Raw genomic sequence first — 26,506 nt, forward strand, 5'->3', positions numbered from 1 at the left:
ACAGGGATGTGGAACAGTTTAATTCTGGTCAGCTTCTTCCCTGATTTAAATCGTTCCAGACTAATGACTTTCTAAATGCTGTTGTTTCAGTCTAACTCAAAGTTACCCAGGCTCACAGATGCGAACTTGGAAATGCCAAGTAACCTGTTCTTAACTTCCAGAAGTTATTTTCTACAATGGGGAATCTTTGTCAGGGAGGTACTCCATTAACCAAACCTGGAAACCAAAAACTGCCAATAATCACATTTCTGAGGTTTTTATTCTTTAAAGAAGCAGAAGCTTCCATTACTACTTGGAGCAGGTTCTGTGCTCAGCTTTTGTTGGGAGACGTCTTTATGTTGGGAGAAGCTTTATGTTTTGAAGTAATATCTGATGAAAGCTAAAGTGAACATCATTATTTCAGAGGAGAAGAGAATAGAACTTGGCCTTACTTACTCATCTGGTAACAGTTGTATGAAATAACACATATTCAACATTAATATTTAAGTGGTGGCATTTATTTTTCTGGAAATCAGCTTCTGCTATGTGATAAAAATGTGTATTATTCTTGAATATATAGAGACTACAGAAAAACCATTTGGCTAATTTATTCATATGGTCCCTATCAAAGGGAATCTCTAATGTAGATATGTGAATGAAATAATGAAGTTTCAAAAGTAGTATTAGAGCGAATCATTCTGTATTTGAATATGTTCTTTGTATCTTAGCACTTTCTCATTTGTACACTTTGTTTTGTTAACTCTAAAGCTTTTCTTTTAAGCTGGTATTTTTCTAAGTAAGAAAAATTCAGTCTGAAAAATAAAGTTTTAAGTGCATCATCATAATTTGGACATACAAAGAAAATGAGACTGAAAAAATACTATTTTTAATCCTGCTTACTTATTCCCATCTATGATTCAGAACCACTGAAATTTATGAGCAGACATTTGAAGTAATTTTAAGTTTATCTAACACTATCTGAATTGGTTGCAACTATCATATTGCAGTATTATTTTATGCCCCACTCCAATTATAGTATGTATATCAACTGTACTTCATTTCTATTTATATTCATGGTACAGAAGAGGTATTGAAAATAATAAAATGTGGCTTTCACTAGGTAAAATGGTTTGAATATTAGAAAAAATGAGAATTTGAGTTTAAACACAACTTTATCATTGTCATGGAAATTTTTCTAAAGTTAACATTTTTAAAGGATATGTGATAACATATTCAGGGAAGAAATTTTGACCCTTGGGATTTATGAAAGGTAGAGGAAAAAAAGAAAGGTAAAGCACTAGTATTTAGATTATTTTAGGTAGATAAATTCTACTTAGATAAATGACAAACTCCCATTTAGAAAAACTATGTAATATCTATAATATAAAAATCATAAACTTTGGGCGCCTGGGTGGCTCAGTGGGTTAAAGCCTCTGTCTTTGGCTCAGGTCATGATCCCAGGGTCCCGGGATCCAGCCCCATATCGGACTCTGCTCAGCAGGGAGCCTGCTTCCCCCCACTCTCTCTTTGCCTGCTTCTCTGCCTACTTGTCATCTTTGTCAAATAAATAAATAAAATAAAATGTTTTTAAAAAATCATAAACATTTAGAGTTATATTCAAAATTAATTTGTGTGTATTAAGGGAAAATAACTTTTTTTCCAGTATTTGTATGCATTCTCTTTAAGGAACAACACCATTTTCAATAGTGAAAAGTGAAATCTTCAAAAAATTTCTGGGGTACATATTGTTCTGTGATTTGTGTAATGCAGGGACATATATGGAAATGTATGTAGATGGGTAGGTATGTAAATAGATTAAGATATGTAAGAGTATATAAAGGGGATAGACAGTGATTTAGATATATATATAATAATATCCCTTTCCTACGGTATTTTGGGCATTGTAACAGTCCTTATAGCAACTTTTATTTTTCATATGCAGGAATTATTTTATTGAGTTTTAAACGTGTTTTTAAAGAGTATGAATTAGTTTTTAAATAATTATTACTGCTAATACAAATCTTACTCCATATGTTCTCAGGGTTCTTGCCCTGGGGGAGTAGGGCCAAGAGGAGGGTTGTCTAATAGGCAATGTAAGCTTGTAATCATTCTTTTGCTCTTTTAGTAGTCTGCTGTCTTAGGATTCAGGATTGATTTTATGTGAAATTGAGTTCTTGATATATGTTAAAAAGTAAGCCTCCAGTGTGAAATCAATAAAATACATTCTTTTAACAGCAGAGATATGTCTCATCTTCTTGAGTGGTATTTTTGAAATAGAATTTATTTAGATGTATGTATTTATTTTAGAGAGGGTGAGCAGGTGGAGGGAGAGAAACCCCCAAAGCAGACTCCCTGCTAATAAGCTCAGAGCCAGACATGGGGCTTGATCCCAGGGCCTTGAGATCATGACCTGAGCCAAAATCAAGAGTCAGATGCTTAACTGACTGAGTCACTCAAGCACCCCTAAAATACCAATTTTTTGATTGAAATGGACACGTTAAAGGGACTGGATCGTGTCTCGTACCATTTTGGAAATTCTAACTTTTGAAAACAGAAAAACAGGAGGACTTGCCCTACCTGATTCTAAGACATACCATGTAAAGCTACAGTAATCAAGATAGTGTGGTATTGGCAAGAGGAAAGGCCTATAGATCCGTGGAACAGAGTAGAGAGCTCCTAAATAGATCTACATATATGGTCAGTTGACTTTTGACAAAAGTGCCAAAGTAATTCAATAGGGAAAGGATTTCAACAGACAGTGCTAAAATAACTGAATTTCCTATTCCTACTTGTAGAACAATGAGCTTTAACTTTCGTCTCTCATTGTACACAAAAATTAACTCAGTGGGTCATAGATTTACATGTAGAAGCTAACATGATAGAACTAAAAGAATAAAACATGAGGGACGCCTGGGTGGCTCAATTGGTTAGACAACTGCCTTTGGCTCAGGTCGTGATCCCGGAGTTCCTGGATCGAGTCCCACATCGGGCTCCCGGCTCCATGAGGAGTCTGCTTCTCCCTCTGACCTTCTCCTTGCTCATGCTCTCTCTCACTGTCTCTCTCTCAAATAAATAAATAAAATCTTAAAAAAAAAATAAAATAAAACATGAAAAAGTTTTCATGACTTTTGTGCAAAGATTTCTTAGGATAAAAAAAAAAAAAAGAAAGGAAAAAATGGGTAAATTGACCTCATCAAAATAGAAGATTCTGTTGAGAAAATGAAAAGTCAAGTTATAGACAGGGAGAAAATATTTGCAAAACCTATATCAGATAAAAGACCTGTATCCAGAACATTCAAAAAAATTCTGACATCTTAATTGTGAGAAAAATCCAAAATGGGCAAAAGATTGAATAGATGGGTCACCTACAAAACTTTATAAATTTTAGTGATGCTTAACATCATTAGTAATGAAGGAAATGTGAATTAAAACCACAGTGTGGTACAACTACACATGGACTTTAACATTTTAGAAAGAAAAAAACATATCGTACCAAGGGTTAGAGAGGATGTGGAGTTGCCACACATCGCTTTTGAAAAGGCAAAATTTTATCATCCCTTTGAATAATAGGTTAGTATTTTGTTATTGTAAACATGCACTTACCTTATGACTAGTACAGGGGGTTAAGTTGTGTCCCTCCAAAAGGGTTTATTTAAGTTCTCTGCCCCTCAGTACCTTAGAATATGACCTTATTTGGAAATAGGGTCATTGCAGCTTAAATTAAGGTCATATTAGAGTAGGGGGTTCTTAATACAGTGTGATTTGTGTTCTTAAAAAAAAATGAGAGCCACAGAAGACATGCAAAGGAGAGATAGCCTCATACAGAGACATAAAAAGAGAATGCCATGAGGATGGAAGCAGAGGTTAGAGTTATGCAGCTTTAAACCCCGGGCTGCTGGTATCAGTACTGTAGGAGAAGCTAAGAAAAAAAAAAAACAACATACAACAGATTCGTTCCAAGAGGCTTGAAGAGAACATGGCTCTACCTTACACCTTGATCTCACACTTCTAGCCTACACACTTGTAAAAGAATACATTTCTGTTTAAAGCCATCCATATTGTGATACTTTGTTGAAGCCTTAGGAAGCTAATCCACTCAATAATATCACTTACAGGCATTTACTTAAGAGAAATGAAAGCATGCATTCACAAATATGTGCTTGAATGTTCATAGTGGTTGTTTAGTCCTAGTAGCCAAAAGTTGAAAGCAATCTACCAGTGTCTACTGGTAGTTGAATGAATAAACAAATTGTGACATACTTGTGTGATTGAATGAATTGATACACACCACATGGATGAGTGTAAAGGGATTATGCTCAATGAATGAACACAGAAAATTCTATATACTGTATGCTGCTAGTGATAGGACCTTCTGGAAAAGACAGAACTGTAATGGCAAAGTAGGTCAGTAGTTCGAGGAGCCAAGGGTAGAGAGAAGAGATTAACTGCAAAGGAACACCAGGGAGCTCTTCAGATTGTAGAAATGTTCTATATCATGATTATGGCAATGATGTAAGATCATATATGTTTGTCAAAACCCATCAAATTATTTACTTCAGAATGGTGAATTTTATTATAAATAAATTCTACCTCAACAAAGCTGATTAAAGCAGTTAAAAGAATGTAATAAATGGTTATATTGAGTATTTAATGAATATACTTTTAGGTTGAGTGGAGAAAAACATTGATCTTAACATTGTACAAATGATACTTCTAGCTGATAAAATTTTTGATAACGGCATTAATTGCACAACGAAAAAGTGCTGCATCTCAGTAACTTAGAAGTGAAGAAAATGTACTCTGGAAAAGGATTCTAGTGATGATAATGACACTAAACTCAAGGAGTTGAATAAAATTTTAATGAAACAGTACAGGAAAGCATTATTTGCAAGTTAATTTATTATTATGTTGGGTGATTTTAAGTATCTGTAGCTGAACTAGTTATTTGAAGTATTTTCCTTGGCATTCTAAAAATCATACATTTAAGGGGGGGGCCTTTTTTTCTTTTTTACAAGGAAAATGGAGGATTGCCGAATATTTAGGCATGCACAGAGCTTCCTGTTATACCCAGTTAAGCAGAGTTGATTAAATCCTCTTTCTTCCTTGCATGGGTCATTGAACTGTGTCTAGTTCTGCACCTGTTACACTGTATTGGGTCTAACATTTCCATATCTGTTAATTTAGTTAGGTGATATCTTATTTATCCCTACCACAGTCTACAGTACCTGGCTACTGGTTTACATAAAGTAAAAAATTGGATAGGACAGAACAATTTTTACCAAGAATCAGTCTTGTGCCGTCATGCCTTTTATAGCATTTGGTATTTATTCAGCAAGCACTTATTGAGTGTTATGTGGAAACATTATACTAGCTGCTTTGGGACATATAAAAATGCTGTAACAGCTAAACTTTTAAGGTTAGAATAAAATGTAATCTCTATTTAGTGAAAGATGTAACAAAAAGGATGAGGGTAGGTAATCACTAGAGTTTTTAGGTAGATCATAGTTTAAAAAAACTGGAAAAACTGTTTAGTTTGATGACAGAAGAAATCACTTCAGCCATAATATTCAAAACATTCACAGGTTAAATGTCATTTAACAAAACTCTTCCTGGGATTTTTATAAAACCATTTTCCTTACTGTCATATTGTTAGGTTGATCAAAAAAGTTGGACTGTGCAGTAAATGAAATACTCTTCACCTTAGAAGAGCGAAGACTTGAATTTTCATAAGTAGGCTTAGAGTTTCCTTTTAATGCTTCAGCATATTTCCTTTTCTCTAAAGAAGTACAAGAAAGAATGGAGCCTCTAAGATTCACTGTTCATTTTTACCCTTTTTTTTTTTTTAAAGATTTTATTTATTTATTTGACAGATAGAGATCACAAGTAGGCAGAGAGGCAGGCAGAGAGAGGAGGGGAGGAAGCAGGCTCCCTGCCGAGCAGAGAGCCCGATGCGGGGCTTGATCCCAGGACCCTGAGGTCATGACCCGAGCCCAAGGCAGAGGCCTCAACCCACTGAGCCACCCAGGCGCCCCTCATTTTTACCCTTTTAAATAGATCTCAGTCTTCATATAGGGTGTCAAATAGCTATGAGACCAAACCTTTACCTCTCCTCCTAGGGGCATTTAATAGGAAATAGTAGCTTCGTATGAAGTATTTTTTTATAAATGATCATTATAGCTCCAAACTAATTGTTAAAATGGATGTCCGAGTTTTCTGTGAATGTTGTGAAACAGAAGGATTCTTAATACTGCAAATTGTAATAAGCTGTTGTCAAATAGAATTATTCATGGCCGATGTGTTCACTCAAAGGATTAAATGAAAACCAACCCTTGGACATGAAGGGTGTGGTCCAGACAGAAGAGCGCTGGAATGACCAGGTGGAAGACCTCCTCTCTACCGTCATAAAGTGGAGGGTCATCTCAGTATTTCTTAATACTGTTGACTTAGTACAGTACTGATGCCAGTCCCTTAGGCAATAGAAAGCAATTGTAAATGAGAAATCCTTTTTGAAGGCTTCTGCTACATTTGTCAAAACTAATTAATACTAGATGATTAGAAATTAATATTGGTAACTTACTATTAGCCTAACTCTAAGCTTTATTCATATATTACCAGTTTTCACTGGTAATATCCTTTTTTGATTCCAGGATCTATTCAAGGATACCACATTGAATTTGGTTGTTAGGTCTCCTTGGTCTAACATAGTAATTTTCAAGTACTTTTTAAGTTTTGCAGATGTCTGAAAATTAATGTATGCCTGTATTAGGAAACAGAATATGTGCTGAACATCACTCAGTCTTTTCTTGTTAACTCAAGGCTATATTTTGAAACAGGGTACTATTCTGTGCCTTCAGAGGTTGTTTACATGTTTCATGTTTTTTGCCTTGACATCAAGCCACCTTGCTCTTCTTCTAGTTGATCTTTCGTCATTGTATCCTAACCAAAAAGCCAAACAGCAGTACCAAAGAAGTTGAAAAAGAGGAAAGAGTATTGTGGTATTATGGAAGGTCTTCTATTTATTAATGAATTCAGATAGAGTATTGAGAGAAGCAGGGTAATTACGGAGGTAGAAGAAATGACACGAACAGAGGCTTGAGAACTTTTGCACGGATTCTGAAGGACTTCCATGCCTTTTCAGTACAGTTAGTTTGCTACTACCATTCTTGGGATATAAGAAGGTGGGCACAAAAGCACTTCCTGAATGATTGGATGTGGGGCCTAGTGAGGAAGGAGGCTTAAAACTAAAGTTTTGTGTCTGCACTGAAATCATAAATGAAAGTGCCATTAAAAAAAAAAACTTTATTATAAAAGTATAATTATCATAAATGTTTGCTAAGACACAAAGGCAAAAAAATACATAATAAAAGCAACTGAGTTTACTGTAGTTAAAACCACTGTTGTTTTTATACATATACATATTTTATAAGTTTAGATTACTACTGATATACAGTTCTTTTTTTTTTAAGATTATATTTATTTATTTGACAGAGATCACAAGTAGGCGGAGAGAGAGAGATTGAGGAAGAAGTAGGCTCTCTGCTGAGTAGAGAGCCTGATGCAGGGTTTGATCCCAGGACCCTGAGATAATGACCTGAGCTGAAGGCAGAGGCTTTAACCCACTGAACCACCCAGGCGCCCCGGATATACAGTTCTTATAACCTTTCTAACCTTAATCCATCATATTTTTCCACACCATTAAATAGCCTTCAAAACCTTTTTTGTGGCTACATCATAGTTTGTTGAAAGCCAGAAGTGATTTAACTATTACCTTTTTGTTGGACATTGAAGTTATCTTGATTCTCATTGCTGATAATATTGCTTTTAGCCTCCTTATAGAAAAGTCTTTATCCACATCTGTATTTATTCTCTTAGGACAGTTTCCTAGGGGTGAGATTACTTATCAAATGGGTTTTATACACATGGCTAAAGAACCTTTAAAATGTGCTCTTTTCTCCTTCCACTGGTAGTGTATAAGCATCATTGTTCCTCTCACACTTTGGCTATCAAATACTATAATTGTTGGACTTTAGAAGGGCTAGGTTTGTTTTGAAAATTATTTTGACTTTGTGGAGTTTCAGGTGACAATTGAACAGACAAGTAGAATGTTTAGTAAGTAGTACTAGAAGAATCAAAGCGATAAATGCAAATATATAATGCTACAACTGAAGATTTAGAAACTCTATGTATAGTTTTATGAAATGGGATATTTCTAAGCAATAAAAATATATAGTATGGGTAATTATATCTGTGGCATTACATATGGCAAAAAGGGGGAGCTAAAGACTGAAATTCAGGGAAAGCCCAGGTAATATAGGATGGGAGTGGAGAAAAGGATCTTTCAAAGTCAAAGACAATGTGGGAGATGATATAGAATGTGGGTTTATATTAGCAGCAGTTTATATTTTCTCTAAGGCCTATCCTAAGGAGTATTTGGTTTTAGCTTATGGTATAGCAACTGCTTTTAAATTCAGATTTCTGACCCAGTCTCCATATTCTACTGTTAAACCAATAAAATACTTTTTTGTCACATGGATTAATATATTCTTGATCTTTCTAGTGAATCTTTGCTTCTTATATTCTTTTAGATGGTATGGTATTACTGAAGTCCTTGAATGGCAGTTACAGGCCTCAAAACTGTTCAGTTCTTCGTAAAAGTATTTTATAACACACACACACCGGTCATAACAGTAACTACTGATGTTACTGGTGCGTATTCTAGACTTAATAATTATATACTATGTATAATTAATATATTTTCCCATTATGTAACATTTTCTAAATGTCGACTATAAAGTGAGAGGATTTAATAAATGTTTAAGTAGGATTTTAAAGTAAGATTTTACCTGTTTCTGATAGCTCTGCTTTGTGTTTATGCTTTTAATTCTTTCTGCTTTGTAGCAGAAAGGCAGGGAAAAGGCAAGAAAGCATAGAGCAGAAAGAGCAAGGATCTTAAACTGTGGTAACAGCATTTTACTTTGTAATGACAAATGTTATAGGCAAAACTACTTGCACATTGTGTAAGAATATTTTTGAGACCTTTCCTCATTTGACCAATGTTTTGAAAAAAGTTGTTGTATTCTGCTGGTTATCATTGCACCTTTTTGAGATGATGATAGGGAAGTTGTCCAGGAAGGCTGGCATGAACCTGGCTGAGCCTAGCAGAGCAGCAGCATTACCTTAGTAAATTCACTGTAGTCCAAAGACCGTAATGAGTTTTGGCAAAAAGTTACTATAGTCTCTTAACATCTGTCTACCCAGTAGGAGTAACAGTTACAGAGCCCAGGTAGTTATGCCATATATGAGAACTGGAATATTTTCTTAGGTCCATTCTGTCATTCCCCATCCTTCTTGCATGTCAGATCTCTTCTTTCCCACAGTTGTTTTGAATCTCAGCTGCACCTGAGAGTTTTTAAACCTCGATAAGCTTGGCTCACACCTGTTCTGAGTAAATCAGAATCTCCTAGGTGTAGGACCTAGGAATCAGTAATTTAGAAGCTCCTTGAGCAGCCAGGGTTTTGATTTATGATTTTAGATGTAGTAATGCCATCAGTGAACTTCATAGTTCTTAAGCGGGTTGTATATTCAAATCACCTGGAAGATTTCTCCACAGTGTTCCTTCCCTCCCTTTTCCCCTTACTACTTGAGTGAACCAGTGTTAACTGATGGGAATATAGCCCCCGTGCCTTTAACGAGTTAGGACCAAAAAATCAAAGAATCAGTACGTTAAGTACTGTTTTCCTGTACTCTTTTTGGTAGATATTCTGCTTATGTAAGTGACTTTGCATTTATCCCCATATTAATGATTTTGTGGTGTTCGCTATTTGCATATTCTCATATCTGTTCTGTACATCACTCTATTTTCAGTACTTAACAGTGCCCAACACATAGTGGGTACTCAGTAAATGTTACAAGAAGGAATCATTAACACGGAGTTTTGGGAATACCTCACTATTTTATGTCTATATGCACTACCTACCTATATTTTTAAGCTTTATAATTACATTTCCAGTGAGGAAAAATATCTGTAAAGCAGAACATAAACAGGAAATAGATTTATTAAATTTTGAAAGTTCTTTTCAGGTCAGGGGTTCTGTGTCAGGGACATTATTAAGGTTTGAACAGAATTGAGCTTACAATACAAACATTTCCTGGTAGAAGTATTCATTTGCATATTTGACCCTCTTATCAACTGTCAAACCAAAACGTATAGAAAAACTAGTGAACAAACAGGTACTCTTAGAGTCTGTGCTTAGTTTAAACTGCATGATAAACTGGACTAGAGTCTAGGCACACATATATCAGCCTGTTAGTTGTATTTTACCCAGTCATAGTCTGTCTTGTATAAGGTGGAAATTAAAAATGAGGTGACCCTGTCCAATATACTTGATTTGTGATACAGATTTACAGCATATTAGCAAAATGGCTTAAATTTTGGATGAGCCCTTAATTTTATAGTGTAAAGAATGGGGTGAAGGTACCAAAGAAAGTGTAAGTAGCTCTAGCCAGCATATCTAAAAGCTCTTCTTAAATCTATGTTATTTCAGAATTAAGGAGTCTCTGGCACCAGAATTCTCCAGTTCTAGAATTGAGGATAACAAAATATGTCATATAAATTCGCTCTGCATATTTAAAATCCTTTATGGTTTAGATTTTCTTCTGTAATCTTATTAGTGCTTCAGTGATATAAAACTCACTGGGAATTTTCCCCGTTTATTTTTTTAAAAAAAGAAACTAAAACAAAAAAAAGACCTTTTTTGGACAAGTAAATAATTCAGAAAAGTGGGTTGAAATAATTCAGTGAAAAGTGGGTTCCTTTCTATCCCAGAGTATCAGATCCTTCTTAGAGGAAACCACTATTAGGATTTTCTTGTTTATCTTTCCAGAGAGAGTCCATTCTTATGGCCAGAATACACATGCAGATAGCTTTTGTAGTTTATAGTGTAATAGAAGCATTGATATCCACTGCTTTACACTTCCTTTTTTTTTAAATTTAATAATATGTCTTAGATACCTTTCTAGATTACTTTTTAATTTTCCTCATTGCGAGTTGGTGTGATCTCTGTATCTTTACTAGGTGAAGTCTTCTCTACTTTTTCTAACATCCCTTTCAAACCCAGCTTCTTCTTATATCTCTTCATGTAGTTAATCTCTCCTCTGCTTTGCTTCCATTTACTTTCTTCATCTTTCTCTTAAACACTTTTCACAGGTCTGCCCTTTCATGACTTCTATATGATTCACTCATCCCAGGTGTCCCTTATCTCAGTCTGGCTCATTCCACCTTCAGTACTTCATCCCCAACTAAGTACCGAGGTTTCACAAATATATATGTACAGCCCAGGCCCCAGTTACCGAGTTGTCAGTATGCATCTCCTTGACATATCTATTTCTTGTATATCTCTGAGACCTCATAATCCCCAAATGTCCAATATCAGCTCCTTCTTCAGTGTCACTATCTTAGTAAATGGCATCTATATCCATCTCAGTCGTATATTCCAGAAAACTATGAGCTATTCTTGATAGCCCCTTCTCATGTCCCATGTTGCAAAAACATAACTTTGGTTGATTTTTACCTCCTGTATCCCTCTCAAATCCATCCTCTTCTGTTTGCCCCTAATACTGCCTTAGTCTAGCCTACCATCTTCCCCTGGATTGCCACAGTAGTCCACCCACAGCCCCTCTGGTCCTCTTCCAGACCATTCTCCACACAGCAATCTGAGGAAGCTTTCAAACTGTAAATAAACTGTAAATATTGTATGACACCCCCCCCATGCTTAAATTGTTTACTGACTTTCTGTTGCTTTTAGAATGAAGCCAAATATTTTTAATATAGCCCGACAAGGTCCTGCATGGACATCCATTACTATTTCCCTCTTTCCTTATCTCCTAGTGCACTCTCCCTTTGTTCTCTTTGTTCCTGCCACATTGGCTTTATTTCTAGTCCCTGCTACACCACCTTGCTCCTTACTCCCTCAAGGCATTTGCATATCCTATTTAGTCTTTCCCAGCTCTTCCCTTTTACCTTCTCCTAGTTAACTCTATTGGGTGTTTCAAATAACATCTCAAGCATTGCTTCCTTTGTGAAACTTCCCTGATCTTCCTAACTAGGTCACTTCCCCTGGCACTGAGCAAGGTATAACCCTCCTTTGTAGCAAATTTTCTGTTTTGCTTTTTTTGTGTGTACACTTATATTTGAATAATATTTATATCCCCCACTAGATGGTAATCTCCCTGAAGGCAATGGCCATTATATCTTTAGTTTCCAGCATAGGAGCCCAGCACAAAAGAGCAGACAGTTAAATCTTTAGTGAATGAATGAATTTATTTCTATTTTTTCCATTGAATCTACTGCGGAAAGTATGCAAAGTACTGTAGTTTGCATATCGTAAAAGCTCAAATGCATTTTTCAGATTCAGAGTGAATTCATATGCAGCACAAGGTACAGTATGGATTAATAAGCAATAAATACCATCATTTTCCAGCAGACTTCACAGGTCTTATATTTACTGGAGAGAAGTCATTTACTGGAAAGAAGTCATTCTGGGGGAGGGGAGTAGTAGGAAGATAAAATAATTGTGATCTGGTAGCAGATAGCTTGGTCTCTCTTTAGTTAGTAGAATTATTTCCTTGTATTGTTTCCTGAACCATCTCCCCTCTCCCATTGTCTTGTATCTCTCCCTAATAAGTCGTGAACTCCTAATTACATTCAAACTAAAGAGCTATGACTGTTTCCAAAGCACTTAGGAATAGCACTTGGTTACCTAAAACAAATGGCCTGAAGTCTGGAAGGAAATACATTGATGTAGTTAGGCTTATATTCTGTCCAGAATCACTGTTGATGAGAAGTAGCTTTATTCTGTTGTTTTTTGCCCTAAAACATTCATCCTTTCATCCCTCTTTGGATAGAATCATCTGCCTTCCTCCTCCTAGCCAGAAGACTTTAGGGGAAGCTGCTTAGCTGTAGTGAGCTTTGGTTTTCTTATCTGTGAAGCTGGGATAGTTATAGTGACTTCTCTTTCATTCTCTTGACATTGTCTTTTACATTAATTTTAATGTAGTCCAGCTTATCAATTTTTTTTAATAGACTGTGTCTTTGCTGTTTTAGCTAAAAATTCACTGCCATACCCAAACTCATATAGGTTTTTTCTTATGTTCTCTTCTAGGAGTTCTTAAAGTTTTGCATTTTATAGTAGTTCCGTGATCCATTTTGAGTTAATATTTGTGGTAGATAAAAGGTCTCTAACTTTTATTTTTTTACATGAGGATGTCTGGTTGTTTCAGCACCATTTTTTGAGACTGTCTTTATCTTTGCTCCATTCTCTTTCCTTTGCTCCTTTGTCAAAGGTTACTTGACTTTATCTATGTGGGTCTATTTCTGGGCTTTCTATTCTGTTCCATTGATCTGTTTTTCTGTTCTTTTGTCAATACCACACTGACTTGATTACTGTTGCTTTTATACTAAGTCTTAGAGTTGTTGGGTAGTGTCTGGCTTGATTCTCCTTCAGTATTGTGTCAGCTATTCTTTTGCCTATCCATATGAACTTCGTAATCAGTTTGCTGCTAGCCACAAACTAACTTGGTGGGATTTTGACTAGGATTGTACTGAACCTATACAGGAAGCTGGGAGGAACTGACATCTTAACACTTGAGTTATCTTACCCATAAACGTAGATAAAGTATCTCTGCCTGTATTTAGTTCTCTTTTTTTGTTCTATTGGTATTTTTAATAGGTTTTGTATTAGTATGTTAAAACTCAGGGAGGGGTGGATAAGTCCTATCGAAGTTAAATCACTATAGCATCTTAATTCAGGCTCTTCCATTGTGTAACCCATGCTTCAATAAGAACTTTGTGTTAGTTTATTTATTTATTTTTTTTAATTTCAAATGCATCCTACATTGTATATATTCACACATATGCAATATACTTAGGAATATTCATTTTAACACTAATGATTTTAAAAGGAGCACAGCATTATACCACAATTTTCACAGTTATGTCAAGTCTTGACTTAAGTTGTTGTTATGTCCTTTTCTCTTTGAACTTAGTTTATCTCATTTTAAGATAAAAGTTTTTTCCACAAGGATAAAAAACCCGTAGAATTTTAGTATAAATCTTTGCATTTATCTTGGTGGGGGACTAAAAAGTTGTGTGTGTAAAAGCATTGTTTAAACAAGTGCTTATTTATAGAATGAACCAATTATTAAATTGAGCACTTGAAACCTTGTATTGAGAATCACTCCAGTGCTGGAAAAGGATAGTGTTAATGACCCTTGAAGTGATCGTAATTGTTGGATTAATATTCAAGCAATGAGAAAATGGATTTTGCTAAGATATGAGTCCGCATGCTGCTAATGTTTAAAGTTATGTCACTGGTTAACAATAAGAGCAACTAGTAACAGAAAATTTTTAGGTTAAGTTTGTTGCTATCTAAGCTTTTTACCTGCTTTTTACTTTTGTTGTTTTGTGTAGAACATACAATAATAGCTTATAGGAAACATGGTATTTAAAAGAAGGGATGAATGTTTGTAGGACAAAAAACAATAGAATAAAGCTACTTGTCACTTTCTTAATAGCATTTAAACCAAAAATTGTGTCCTCAATTATGGAACTTAATAATAGATTTTTTTTTTTTTTTAACATTTGTGCACAGTGAGGTTTCAGTAAACAAAGCCCCTGTTAGTTTTGTCTCTGTTTTCCCATAACTTGACTTAGAACTGGAATAAATTTTACTTTTGCTGTATTGATGAAGTAAATTAAGTAAATGAACTCTTTATGAAGGTAATATAAGAAAACATTCCCTTCCCCTTCCATCCCCCTCCTTTCCTTTCCTTTCCCCTGCTATTAAATTGCCTCTATGGCATCTCCCTTTCTTCTCATCTTGGGCAGGTCCCGCAGCTCTTCTGTCACTTTGAGTTACTCAAATACTTTTTTAACTTTCAGGGCATAAAAAGCACAATCCACTGTAAGTTGTAGAGCCCAATCTATATCTTATAACCTCTTGAAGCTTACATTCTAGTGAGACAGACAGATGATAAGTAAGATAAATGGGTGAACTATATAATATGTTAGAGAGTGATAAGTAATATGGAGAAAAACATTGAAAGGAATACATAAAATGTGTGGAGCTCATGTGTGACATTTTTAGATAGAGTGTCCAAGAAAGGCCTCACTGAAAAGGTGACTTTTTTGTCAAGACCTGCAGAAGGTGATGAACCCAAACCGTGTTACAATCGCGAAGAAAAACATTCCAGGCAGAGCTTTATCCCTGCAGAAGCCCTGCAGTGGAAATGTACACTGTGTGTTGGAGAAACAGGTTGCTACAGCCAGTTGAACAAGGAAGAGAGGAGCAGACAAGAAGGATATGGTAGTGGTGGTGGCAACAGATTGTTGGGTCTCAACATTGCATTGTGAGTCTCATAAGGCTTTGACTTGAACACAGGATAGGGTAATAAGCCTTTGGAAAGTTTTGACCAGACTTATATGATCTGATTTACTAACTATTGCTTTGCCTAATTGTCGTTTGCAAATAGACTACCACGGTGGAAATAGGGCCAAAAGTGGAAGCAGAGAGCTATTGTAACTAACCAGGAGAGGATTCTAGTGTTTTTAATTAAGGTCGAGATGGTAGGAGTAGGGAGAAGCAGTATTTTTGAGTTTATTTTGGAGATAAAATCAGCAGAATTTGTCAAGATACTGGATGTGGGAAGATTGTTATCAAAGCTAGGTCTTTGTGTTTGTTCTGAGGAACTAGAAGAATGGAGTTGGCATTAACTGAAACAGGGAAGATTATATGAGGAGTCCAGGAACTTAGTTTGGGACATGTTAAAAATGAGGCACTTTTCAAAATAAATAGGTTTTGAAATATTAGATTTCAAAATAAAAACTGTTTAGTAAGCATTTAGATGTATAGCTCTGGAACTCAGGATAAAAAAATCTGGTCTGGAGATAGGAGATTTGGGAATTGAGAGCCTTCTGGTGCTGTTGGAAGCCATAAAACGTCATGAGGTCAGCAAAAGAAGGGTTGTGAGTACAACAGAGAAGAGGTCCAAGCACTGAGTTCTCAAGGACTGGCTGTATTGTTAGGTTAGGGAGTTAAGGAGCTGTACTTAGTGGTTGAGAAGGAAGGACCAGAAAAGTTAGGAGGAAAACCAGCAAGTATGTTATTCTAGGAACAAAACAGACAAGTTATATCAAGGAGGAAAAAGTGATCAACTGTGTCTAATGTTGTTGGGCCAAAGAAGATGAAGATTGAGAAATAAGCATTGGGTCTCCTGTGAGGTCATTGGTGACCTTTGATGAATGCTGTTTCAGTATAGTGAAGGGGAGTAAAAGCCTGCTAGGAGATCACTGAGATGGGACCTGGAAGGCATAGAGTAATAGATGTTTGATTTTTTTTTTAAAAAGGTTGGGAAAATAGTATTGTGATATTTTTCTGAACATGATTCACCAGAGAGGGAAAAACAAATGATCTAGGATGGCATGTGGAACATGCTTTTACACAAGCATGCTACATTGCTTGTGTAAAAGAGAAAGAAGGTGAACCAGTGAGAAGGTATAAATAGTACATGTCTTGAGATTGTTAGCATTTATCACTCATTTTCTACTCAGCTGTGAAGCCTCAGTGGCAGATCAGATGCTAGCCTGTAAAATCCTTTGCTTGAATTTGATTGGAAACAACTTCTGCATCCAACATCTTACCCCCTTTCCCCACCACCAAGAATGTCTTGATTTGCAGATGGCACCTTTGTGGGAAGAAAAAGGGCTCCTTACTCTAAACAAAGCAGCTTAAAACAAGGGCTGGATTTTAGCTGTCACTCACTCTAGGCTTAGTATTCTTGGAACAGTAAAAGAATCATACTGCCACAAGCTTCTGCCTTGCTCAGTCTCCCCTAAGACGAAAAGGAAAGTCACATTTAATATTCTGCTATAATAAACATATCCTTTGTCCTATGGCAAAACAGCATAAGTGAGAAGAAAGCAAACTTAAGAACGAGTACGAATTTGGTTTAGGAATCCCAGTTCTGCCAGCTGGCAGAAGGGATTTAAGATTGATCATTTGCTTTCTCTGCTTTGGCTTTTTCAAGTATAAGGGGCAGGGATGGGGGTGGGGTTGGCTTCTACCAGATTCTTTTCAGTCTGAAATTCTGTGATTCATTAAAATATAGTAAAACCCAACTAAATTTGAATGTATGCCCTGAAGCATAGCATAGTTCTACTGAGAACTAATATTACTGAGGAAGTTTGTTTTGGGGTTTTTGTTTTGTTTTGTTTGGATAACAGCACCCCTTGGATTCTTACACAAGTAAGTATCAGCAGAATTTGGAGATTAAATTAGGTGTAGTAGCACTGACATTAATAAGAGGAAATATAGCAAACCATTGAGGACAATACAGACTAGTTCACAGACTTTGTCTAAGTTCTGTCTGAGTCATTTTCTGGCCATGGGACACATGGAAAATTATTTAACTCTCTGAACCTTTGTTTCCTCATCTAAAAATAGGAATGTACTAATAGTACCTACTTCATGGATTTTTAAGAAGAATTAAATGAGGTATACACTATGATGCTTTGAACAATGCCTGGCGTGTAATAAAGATGGGCTAAACCTTAACTAATGTTGTTGTTACTACTACCACCACCACTGGGTGGCACATGTAGTTTAGAATCATTTTAGTAAGACAGCCACACCATAGATGTCTTTGACACTATAATTTAATCATATAATGATTACCTTAAGTCACCAAGGGAAAAATTAACTTGGAAAGGAAAATGCTTTTGAATCAGGTTAAACCTTTTTTGTTTGTTTACAAAATTAGGACTCAGTTTGATGTTTTTAGTACAGTAAAAATTCACTTAGGGAATATACCTGATTCTCAAATGATGACAGAACAGTGAGCCATTATTGTAATTAGTTTGTTTCTGTGTATACTTGAAACATATAAAACAGTATTTATTTTGAAAAATGTTTTTCCCTAAATATTCCAAAATAGTAAGGGTTTTATTTAAGTACCTTAAAGATAGGTCTTTAAAACACGCTGTAAACATTTTGATTATACCATCAAGTTTTCTACATCCTTTCTGTATGAACTATTTTTTCAGAGCACACATTTGATTATTGATAGTATCACTTACCATCATGTTTACAATTCTCAGCTTATTTTACAGAATTAATAAGATACAGTCAAATTATTGTAACTATACTTGAAAGTCCTGTTATGATTAATGTGGGTGATTTATCAATGCTGTTTACACTTATTTTAAATTAAACATGCAGGTGAATTTCTAAACTGGTGGTTACTTTTTTTTTTTTTTTTTTTTAATTTTTTTTTTAAAGATTTTATTCATTTATTCTACAGAGAGAGATCACAAGTAGGCAGAGAGGCAGGCAGAGAGAGAGAGAGGAGGAAGCAGGCTCCTGCTGAGCAGAGAGCCCGATGCGGGACTCGATCCCAGGACCCCGAGATCATGACCTGAGCCGAAGGCAGCGGCTTAACCCACTGAGCCACCCAGGCGCCCTGGTGGTTACTTTTAAAGAGGAAATGCTGTATATGTATTATACGTTAGTTCAGAAAGTCAAGATAATTCATGATGGCAAAGATTAGGGAAGAAAGGAAGTCTGAGGGTAAATTGGAAGAGAATTTAAGGAACAGTGGATGTGCCTAACCAGCAAATAATTGTGAGGTTAGATTATTTTTGAATTATTTCTCTTGTTTTGAATTTTATAAGTGAAATGATGTATTGTTAAGCACAATGTAATGTACCTGGGACTTAATAGCATCTAGCACGCAGACTTTGGTTTCTAACATTCCCTGTGTGAGACTAAATGGAACCAGGGCTCTCTGAGGAAATGACTGATTCCAAGACTGGAATCCTGGGACATCTAGTTATGGCAGAAAGTAAGGAAGTACTCCTAACATCACAGCAGCCTGTCACAGGAGTAGAGGGGCGATTGGGAAGGGGCTCTCACTGGCCAAATTTGTCATCAAAAACAGTTAAAGATAGTAATGAATTATATAAATCATCAGGGGGAAAAAAATCCATGAAAACCACACCAGTAATACACAGATTCATACAAATAGGAAATGAGAGGGATCAAGGGCTAGCTGATAAATGTAGAAGAAATGCTGAAATTGGAAAAACCATGATTTTATCACCATCACAGTATAGTTTATATGCTGTTACTATATATAGTTTATATTTTATAGCTTGGATGTTAAATCTAGGGGAGAAATTTTGATAAAGAGCACAATGTTTGCGTGGTCTTAAAGTGTCTATCCAAATGTTATTTATTGGTTGCAGGGAAAAAATAGTAAGCAGTAGGAAAATCAGACAGCACTTGATCTAGGTGATAAAAATTAACATCACCAATTAGGGATAGGTAAATGAATACCATGGTAGCTTGAGAACACATCACTTACATACTATTTGGCCGGGAATGCACTGTCTGCATCTAATTATGAGGAAACCAGATAACTCAAAAAAGATGAGCATTCTATTAAAAGAAGAAGGAGGTGATAGGGAGGAAGATGACTGTATTCTTCCAAAATGTTAATGTTTGTTATAAAAGTCAAAGGTGGAAAAGTGCCATATTAAAGGAAACAAAAGACATAGAACATAGATGATCACAAGATGATCACAAGAGTAGATTCTGTATCTGGAGGAAAATTAAATTTTTAAAGAGCCATTATTTTGCAGATTATAGGTTAAAGTTTTATTAATATATTTACTGAAGTAGCTATATTGTGATTATATTGGAGGTTAATTTAGGGAATGTGCACACTTAAGTATTTATGGGGAGGGGGCCAGATGTATTCATTCAGCTTATTCTCACATGGCTCAAAAAAAGCACTGTGGGTGTGCGTGTGTGTGTACACATGTATATATATATACGTACATAGAGAGAAAGCAGGGGAGGGAGGGAGAAAATGAAAGAGTTGATGGGTCCAAATGCTAACAGGAACAGTCTGGGTAAGATTATACTTGTGTTCTTTGTTCTCGCAGTTTTTCTGTAAATTTGAAATATTTGCAAATAATTTATACATATATGTATGCACACACTGGGACTTACATTTATCTCATTGTTCTCAATTGCTAATTTACTTTTAATACTTAATTGGTTTTAGATGTTAACATTCATTACTTATGGATATACACATTGATTTTTAATTTCTTTTAAATAGTGCTGGGCCTAAAGGAGATAACATTTATGAATGGAGATCAACTATACTTGGTCCACCAGGTTCTGTATATGAAGGTGGTGTGTTTTTTCTGGATATCACTTTTTCATCTGATTATCCATTTAAGCCACCAAAGGTAAGAACCTTAGAAGTCCATTCTTTAATATTTATCCTTTTCCAAAATTCTAGAGGTTAAATGTGTATTGATGTAATCATTTTTATTTCATTATTTTTCATGAATTGATACAGAAGCTCTCATGTAACCAAGAATTTTAAAACTGAAAGAAATTGATTACTGCCTATACAAATAACTTTATAATCAGCAGGAAGAGGGTTTGTTAATTGTAAATAAAAGTATGCCACTTTGCATACCAGTAAAGCAGGTACATTTTAAATTTATGTTATAAGGGAAAATATCCTATGGACTTTGTTGAGAAACATTGGGGTTAAAAAAAAAAAAGTAAACCTGTTGGACAGCTTGCAGAAATAAGAATTAAATTACTTGAATTTTATGCTTATATCTTATCTTTACAGATCAGCAAAAACTAGAAAAACAGCAAAGAAGAGGGAAACTACTATTATTTAATCAGCTTACTCTGTGACCTCTGTAGATACGATGTAGTAATGGGAATAAGGGTGGCTGGGTGGCTTATGTCTCAGCTGGCTCGCAATATTAACTAGATGGATAACAGAAGGGTTGAGTTGTACCTTGTAATGACTGGCAATTATTTTTCAAGTCTTAAACATAACAATTACCTGGATGGTTTCCTCCTCTCACTTCTCATTATAAAGTGGTCAAGCCAACAGGTAAAAACTGCCAATGTTAAGCCTAAACATAATTATGGTCTAGTTACAGAGACTTCTGATACGTCAGGGGAAAAGTATGTTGTTATCAAGCCTTGAACTATGATGAAATGTTTTTCTTTTCAACATAGTTCCTTATGTTCCCTACACTATTTAGAATACATGTAGCAATTTAATGCCTGCGTGGCAATTCAATGCCTGTGCTCACTTGCATGCTTGGGTTGGGGTGCCTGGAGAGTAAAAATTAAGGTTTTTTGTTTGTTTTTAGACCTGGGATTATTTCTCCCATTATCTAATAAGATAACAGTTCCACCTAGTGGTATTTACCTCAAAGTACAGACATCAGGGTTCCCTATCACCTAAAGGTATTTTGCTGTGAACTAGAGTTATCAGTATTTTTTGAGTATTATACTATGTGATCCCATTAGAATTTAAGATTTTTAAATGATTGTCTTATTGAATGTGCTCACGTATGTAGAGTATATCTTGCTAGTTCAAATAAAAGGAACAAAGCCTTCGTGTGAATAATACTACAAATTGTATTAACATTCAGAATGACGCATGTTAAGTGCTGGTGTATCACTAACTGCTCAATTTATATTCATTGGTTAAGTTTCCGGTATTACAGAAAACAAAATCATAGCTGTCTTTGATAAATAGTGATACTTATTTCTAGATGCCTCATTTTTCTTGAAATTGGTTTTAATGTGGTAGCAAAATTAGAAAAAAGTTTGCAAGATTTATTTTTTACAAAATTATTTTTATGAGGGAATATTTGTTAAAGAAAAGGCTTTCCTATTTTTCTTGGCCTCTTTTAATGTTAATTAGAAAATGACTAACATAAACCTTTCAAACCGTAATTCTATGTATGATTTATTAGTTGTTTTGGTTAATATAGTGGTTATGTTTTAATTTAGCATTTAATTTTTTTGTATTTTAATTTTCTAATCCTTCCATGATGAATCATTCCTCTTCCCTAAGATATCTGACACAGTATTATGAAGCACTATCCAGATCTGTGGTTGAACAAGTGAGAAGGAAAGAATACTGCTGTTATTTTGATGTTAGATGCAATTATTTCTATACAATTCTGCTTATTCTTGAAGTTCAGGTAAAGTGTTGAACTTCTTGAGGAATAATAAAAATTTAATTCTCTTCCGTTCACCAACTATTAATAGTTGAATGGATTCGAAGTATTTTTTTAAGATTTTGTAAAATTTATTTGAGAGAGAAAGCGCACACGCATGCACGTGCCAAGAGTGAGCAGGGGAAGGAGGAGAAACCACTCCCTACTGAGCAGGGAGCCCAACTCAGTACCTGATCCCAGAACCCTGGGATCATAACCAGAGCCAAAGACACATGCTTAACCTGCTGAGCCACCCAGGTGCCCCAAAAGGATTCATATTATTAATTGTGTTTATAAATCACGCATGTCTGTTGAGTAGTCAGCTCTTGGTGATCTAAACGTGTTATTCTAGAGCAGAAGCATCTGACTAGAGCATATTCTAGAGCAGAAGCATCTGACAGAAATCTAATGCAAGCTACATGTGTAATTTTAAATTTTCTATGAGCTACATTATAAAGGGTAGAAAAAAGCAGTGAAATTAATTTTAATAACATCCAGTATATCCAAAATATTGCCTTTTGAACATAAAATCAATGAAAAAATATTATTAATGTCAGAGTTTCATTCTCTTTTTGGTACTGTGTCTTTGAAATGTTGGTATGTATTGTATATTTTTAGCTGGTCTCACTTCAACAAGCCTTATTTTAAGAGCTATAAAGGTAACATGTCCACTCTGTTACACAGAGGTTCTGGAGGTACAGATTCTTCCCTTTTTCTCCATTGCTAGACCACTGGTTTCTTTTTTGTTTTTAATTATACATCCTTATCAGAAATATACTTTTTAGGGCTTTTAATTTTATTTATTTTTTTAAAAGATTTTATTTATTTATTTGAGAGTGAGAGAGCATGAGAGGGGAGAAGGTCAGAGGGAGAAGCAGACTCCCCGTGGAACTGGGAGGCTGATGCAGGACTCAGTTCAAGGACTCCAGGATCATGACCTGAGCCTAAGGCAGTTACCTCACCAACTGAGCCACCCAGACGCCCTTTAGAGGGCTTTTAATATTTTCTTTCTAGACTCTACCAGGGAGATCATATAGTACATTGATAGTTCCAAGAGCTCAGGAGCTGTTTATTTCTTTTTTCTCAGCTACTCTAAATTAAGAATTAGCCACCCCATTAGTATTTGTGACTGTTTTTTTTTTTTAAAGGTTTTATTTATTTATCTGACAGACAGAGATCACAGGCAGGCAGAGAGGCAGGCTGAGAGAGAGGAGGAAGCAGCCTCCCCGCTGAGCAGAGAGCCTGATGCAGGGCCCAATCCCACAATCCTGGGACCATGACCTGAGCTGAAGGCAGAGGCTTTAACCCACTGAGCCACCCAGGCACCCCTTGTGACTGTTTTGAAACTTGCCAGTATTTGTTCCTACAATTTACCCCCTTTTTCATATATCTGAGAGATAAATAGTTTCCTTTATTCATTACCTTACGACCTTGCTTTTATTTCATTTTACTGTCTTAGTCTAACAAGGCACTGAACCAGTTGCAGAAACAAAAGGCTAAAAAATAGACTGGTGATTTCATCAACCATCCTCTAAATCCTTGTCCAATGTTTTCTGATACGTGACAGGACATTAGCTGAGTTGATACTGATGTTTTCTACTAAGAAATGAATGTAACTTTTGTTTTATGGTAAAATAATTTCTTCCTGAGTTCTTTCTTACCTTTGATGCTAAAACAGACCTGTGCGTGCACATGTGTGCATGTGTATATGGTATATATATATATGGTCATACATACACAAAATTATTTTGTGTCATTTGTTTATAGTAAACCAACCAAATCAGCTGCTTACTTTGGTGTAAAACTGATATGGTACCTAATCTGCTGGGTAAAAAAATCTCAATTGAACTGAATAAAACCATTTCCTTTTTCATTTTTTCATTTTATTTATTTATTTATTTATTTATTTATTTATTTTCAGCTGTAGATTTTTATTAGATGGAGAATGTCTTAGGTTGGCCCAAAGGAAAGTGGTGAGAGTTGGCAAGCACTCCTCCTTATCAGAGAGGAGGCATTCCTGGCTAATGGGGACGGGTAGTTATGATAGCTAAAAGTCAGGGTCTTCTGCTTAACTTTGACCACTCAATATCACGAGTCCTGACATGAGAGTTTGCAGTGAGCTAGTTCAACTTGGCCAATAGTTCTTCCAGCTCTGGCTGAGTTTTGAACCTTCCCTTGAAGTCTTCTTCAGTGTGCTCCTTCACTGATAATCTCACTCCTTCGGGAAGATTGCTTTGGATTATTTCCAAGAAAATCTCTGCAAATGTAGCACTCAAACCGCTGATCTGAACCACTCGCTCATGGGTGGTGAGAACTGAGTCCGGGAGCATTTTGCTGCCTTGGTCCTGTAGCCGCAACACCTCCATGGTTTTGGTGGGCATAGAGTAACTTTTCTCAACTTTAATGGATAGATGGTTACAGAGGTTGTGAGCATATTGGGCATAACTCTCCACCACAGCCATGTTGTATGCAGTCAGGTGAATGTTTAAAACCCCATATTCATAATCTGCCCCCAAATTAATGGGTCTCACTTCCACTTTTGCCCTCTTCTTCTTGGGCTCCTTTGGTTTCACTAGGTGCTTGTATCTTCCAATGCCATGGATAGGCCTTGTCTTGTAGTGCCGACTGGTACTCAGCAGAATGCCACCTGCAGAACTGATGGGATTTTCTCCTGAAGTTCTGACCCTTAAGAGAGAAAAGGCTTGCTTAAAAATGATATCGTTCCTCAGACACAGCATCTTTCCCAGAGCTCCGTTCATCATCTGCTGTTGCGGTCGCTAACTGTAAGCTGAAACCCTGCCCAACCTGCAGCGATCCCCGGGCCTATTTTTTCTTTTTAGACTAGGCTCCACGCTCAGTGTGGGGCTTGAACTCACTACCCTGAGATTAAGACGTGAGCTGAGATCGAGTTGGATGCTTAACCCAGGCGTCCCAAATAAAATCTTTTACTTTTTTTTTTTTTTTTAAGATTTTATTTATTTCTTTGAGAGTGAGACAGAGAGAATGAGAGAGAGAGAGAGCATGAGAGGAGAGAGGTCAGCAGGAGAAGCAGACTCCCTGCTGAGCAGGGAGCCTGATGATGGGTGACTTGAGCTGGGGACTCCAGGATCATGACCTGAGCTGAAGGCAGTCGCTTAGCCAACTGAGCCACCCAGGCGCCCCTAAAATCATTTACTTTTGATATTAGTTAAATCTGATATTTATTAGCTCTTCAGTAAATTATTTTCTATTTAGCGTCTATGATGTATACTCTATACTTTACTTTTGCTGATGAGAGTTTTAGTTGGTAATAAAGCCTTCCTTTTCTTTGTTTTTAATGGAATTGCCCTTAGGTTACTTTCCGCACCAGAATCTATCACTGCAACATCAACAGTCAGGGAGTCATCTGTCTGGACATCCTTAAAGACAACTGGAGTCCTGCTTTGACTATTTCAAAGGTTTTGCTGTCGATTTGTTCTCTTTTGACAGATTGCAACCCTGGTAAGCAAACCTTTATTAACACACGCAGTGGAGCTACAGAAACCATTGTGTTCTTGCCTTAACTATGGATTTGAGGAAGTAAATGCTGTTGGTGGAAAGATAAGCATAAATCATTTTGCAAGGAAATTATCAAAGCCATTTCATTTAGAATAGACCAAAAGTTTCACAGTAACTTTGTTTATTTTATTAATGGCATGCTACCTATAATTACTTTCTTTCTGTCGTTGATGGACTATTTTCTAAATTATGTAGTGGTACAAACCCTGTTTGATGTGAAGAAAGCCGTGACTGGCACCAGTGCCTCCTTTTCTAGCTCCTTCCATGCTGTCGTGTGCTCTAAAGCAACTGCTTACTTAGTAATTAATGTATGGCTTCTTGTTTTCCCTTCTTTCTTGGATTATAGTTAGGTTTTATAAGTAGTAATAGTGGATATTAAAGTGATAGTTGATGTGTTGAACTAGATTATGATTGTATTAACTCAGATAAAGTCATTAATAAAATAGTTCTAACATTTTCAAGAAATGCTTAATTACCACATATTAACATGTGTAGTTGACTTGAAAGAGTGATGTTTAAGCCTGGGATTTTACATATGTTATCTTACTAAGTGGTCATTTTTTAAAAAGTTGAATTACTTTTTCTACATATTGAACTAATCACCAAAGTCTTTTACTTTTATTGTAAGCCCAGCAGTTTTACCTATGCCCAAGAGAATTAAAAAGGGTGAGGCAGCTCTAAGTGAACTGATAGGGAAAGAGCAAGGCACTGAAGGAAAGTACATATGCTTAATAATATTTTAAATGCTTGTGAATGTGCATACTATCTAGATAGAAATGCTATAAACTATATTGTAAGATTTGCATTTTTATTTAAAAATCACATTTTTAAACATCCAGAAGAAGGTAGAAATATAATCACCAGCCACACTTCCATTGCTGAATA

General features: G+C 35.8%; 2 protein-coding genes across 4 annotated transcripts in view; one reads left to right on the forward strand and one right to left on the reverse strand.

Annotated features, from left to right (window-relative positions):
• UBE2E3 (ubiquitin conjugating enzyme E2 E3) overlaps positions 1 to 26,506 on the forward strand; it is a 468,762-nt gene that overhangs the window by 441,374 nt on the left and 882 nt on the right. For all 3 annotated transcript variants that reach the window (XM_059394277.1, XM_059394279.1, XM_059394278.1), the window contains 2 exons: positions 20,158 to 20,290; positions 25,417 to 25,564. In XM_059394277.1, coding sequence (XP_059250260.1) covers positions 20,158 to 20,290; positions 25,417 to 25,564 — 281 coding nt within the window. The remainder of the gene's footprint in view (positions 1 to 20,157; positions 20,291 to 25,416; positions 25,565 to 26,506) is intronic.
• On the reverse strand, positions 24,035 to 24,926 carry LOC132013877 (large ribosomal subunit protein mL48-like). Its single transcript, XM_059394276.1, has one exon. The coding sequence runs from the start codon at positions 24,844 to 24,846 to the stop codon at positions 24,205 to 24,207; it is 642 nt and encodes a 213-aa protein (XP_059250259.1). The 5' UTR covers positions 24,847 to 24,926; the 3' UTR covers positions 24,035 to 24,204.

Source organism: Mustela nigripes, chromosome 3 (genome assembly GCF_022355385.1).
Source record: "Mustela nigripes isolate SB6536 chromosome 3, MUSNIG.SB6536, whole genome shotgun sequence".
NCBI classification, from domain to species: Eukaryota; Metazoa; Chordata; class Mammalia; order Carnivora; family Mustelidae; genus Mustela; species Mustela nigripes.

What these genes read in the sequence shown, in the direction of transcription:
- LOC132013877 (XM_059394276.1), bottom strand. Translation starts at nt 24,846, where the DNA reads ATGATGAACGGAGCTCTGGGAAAGATGCTGTGTCTGAGGAACGATATC.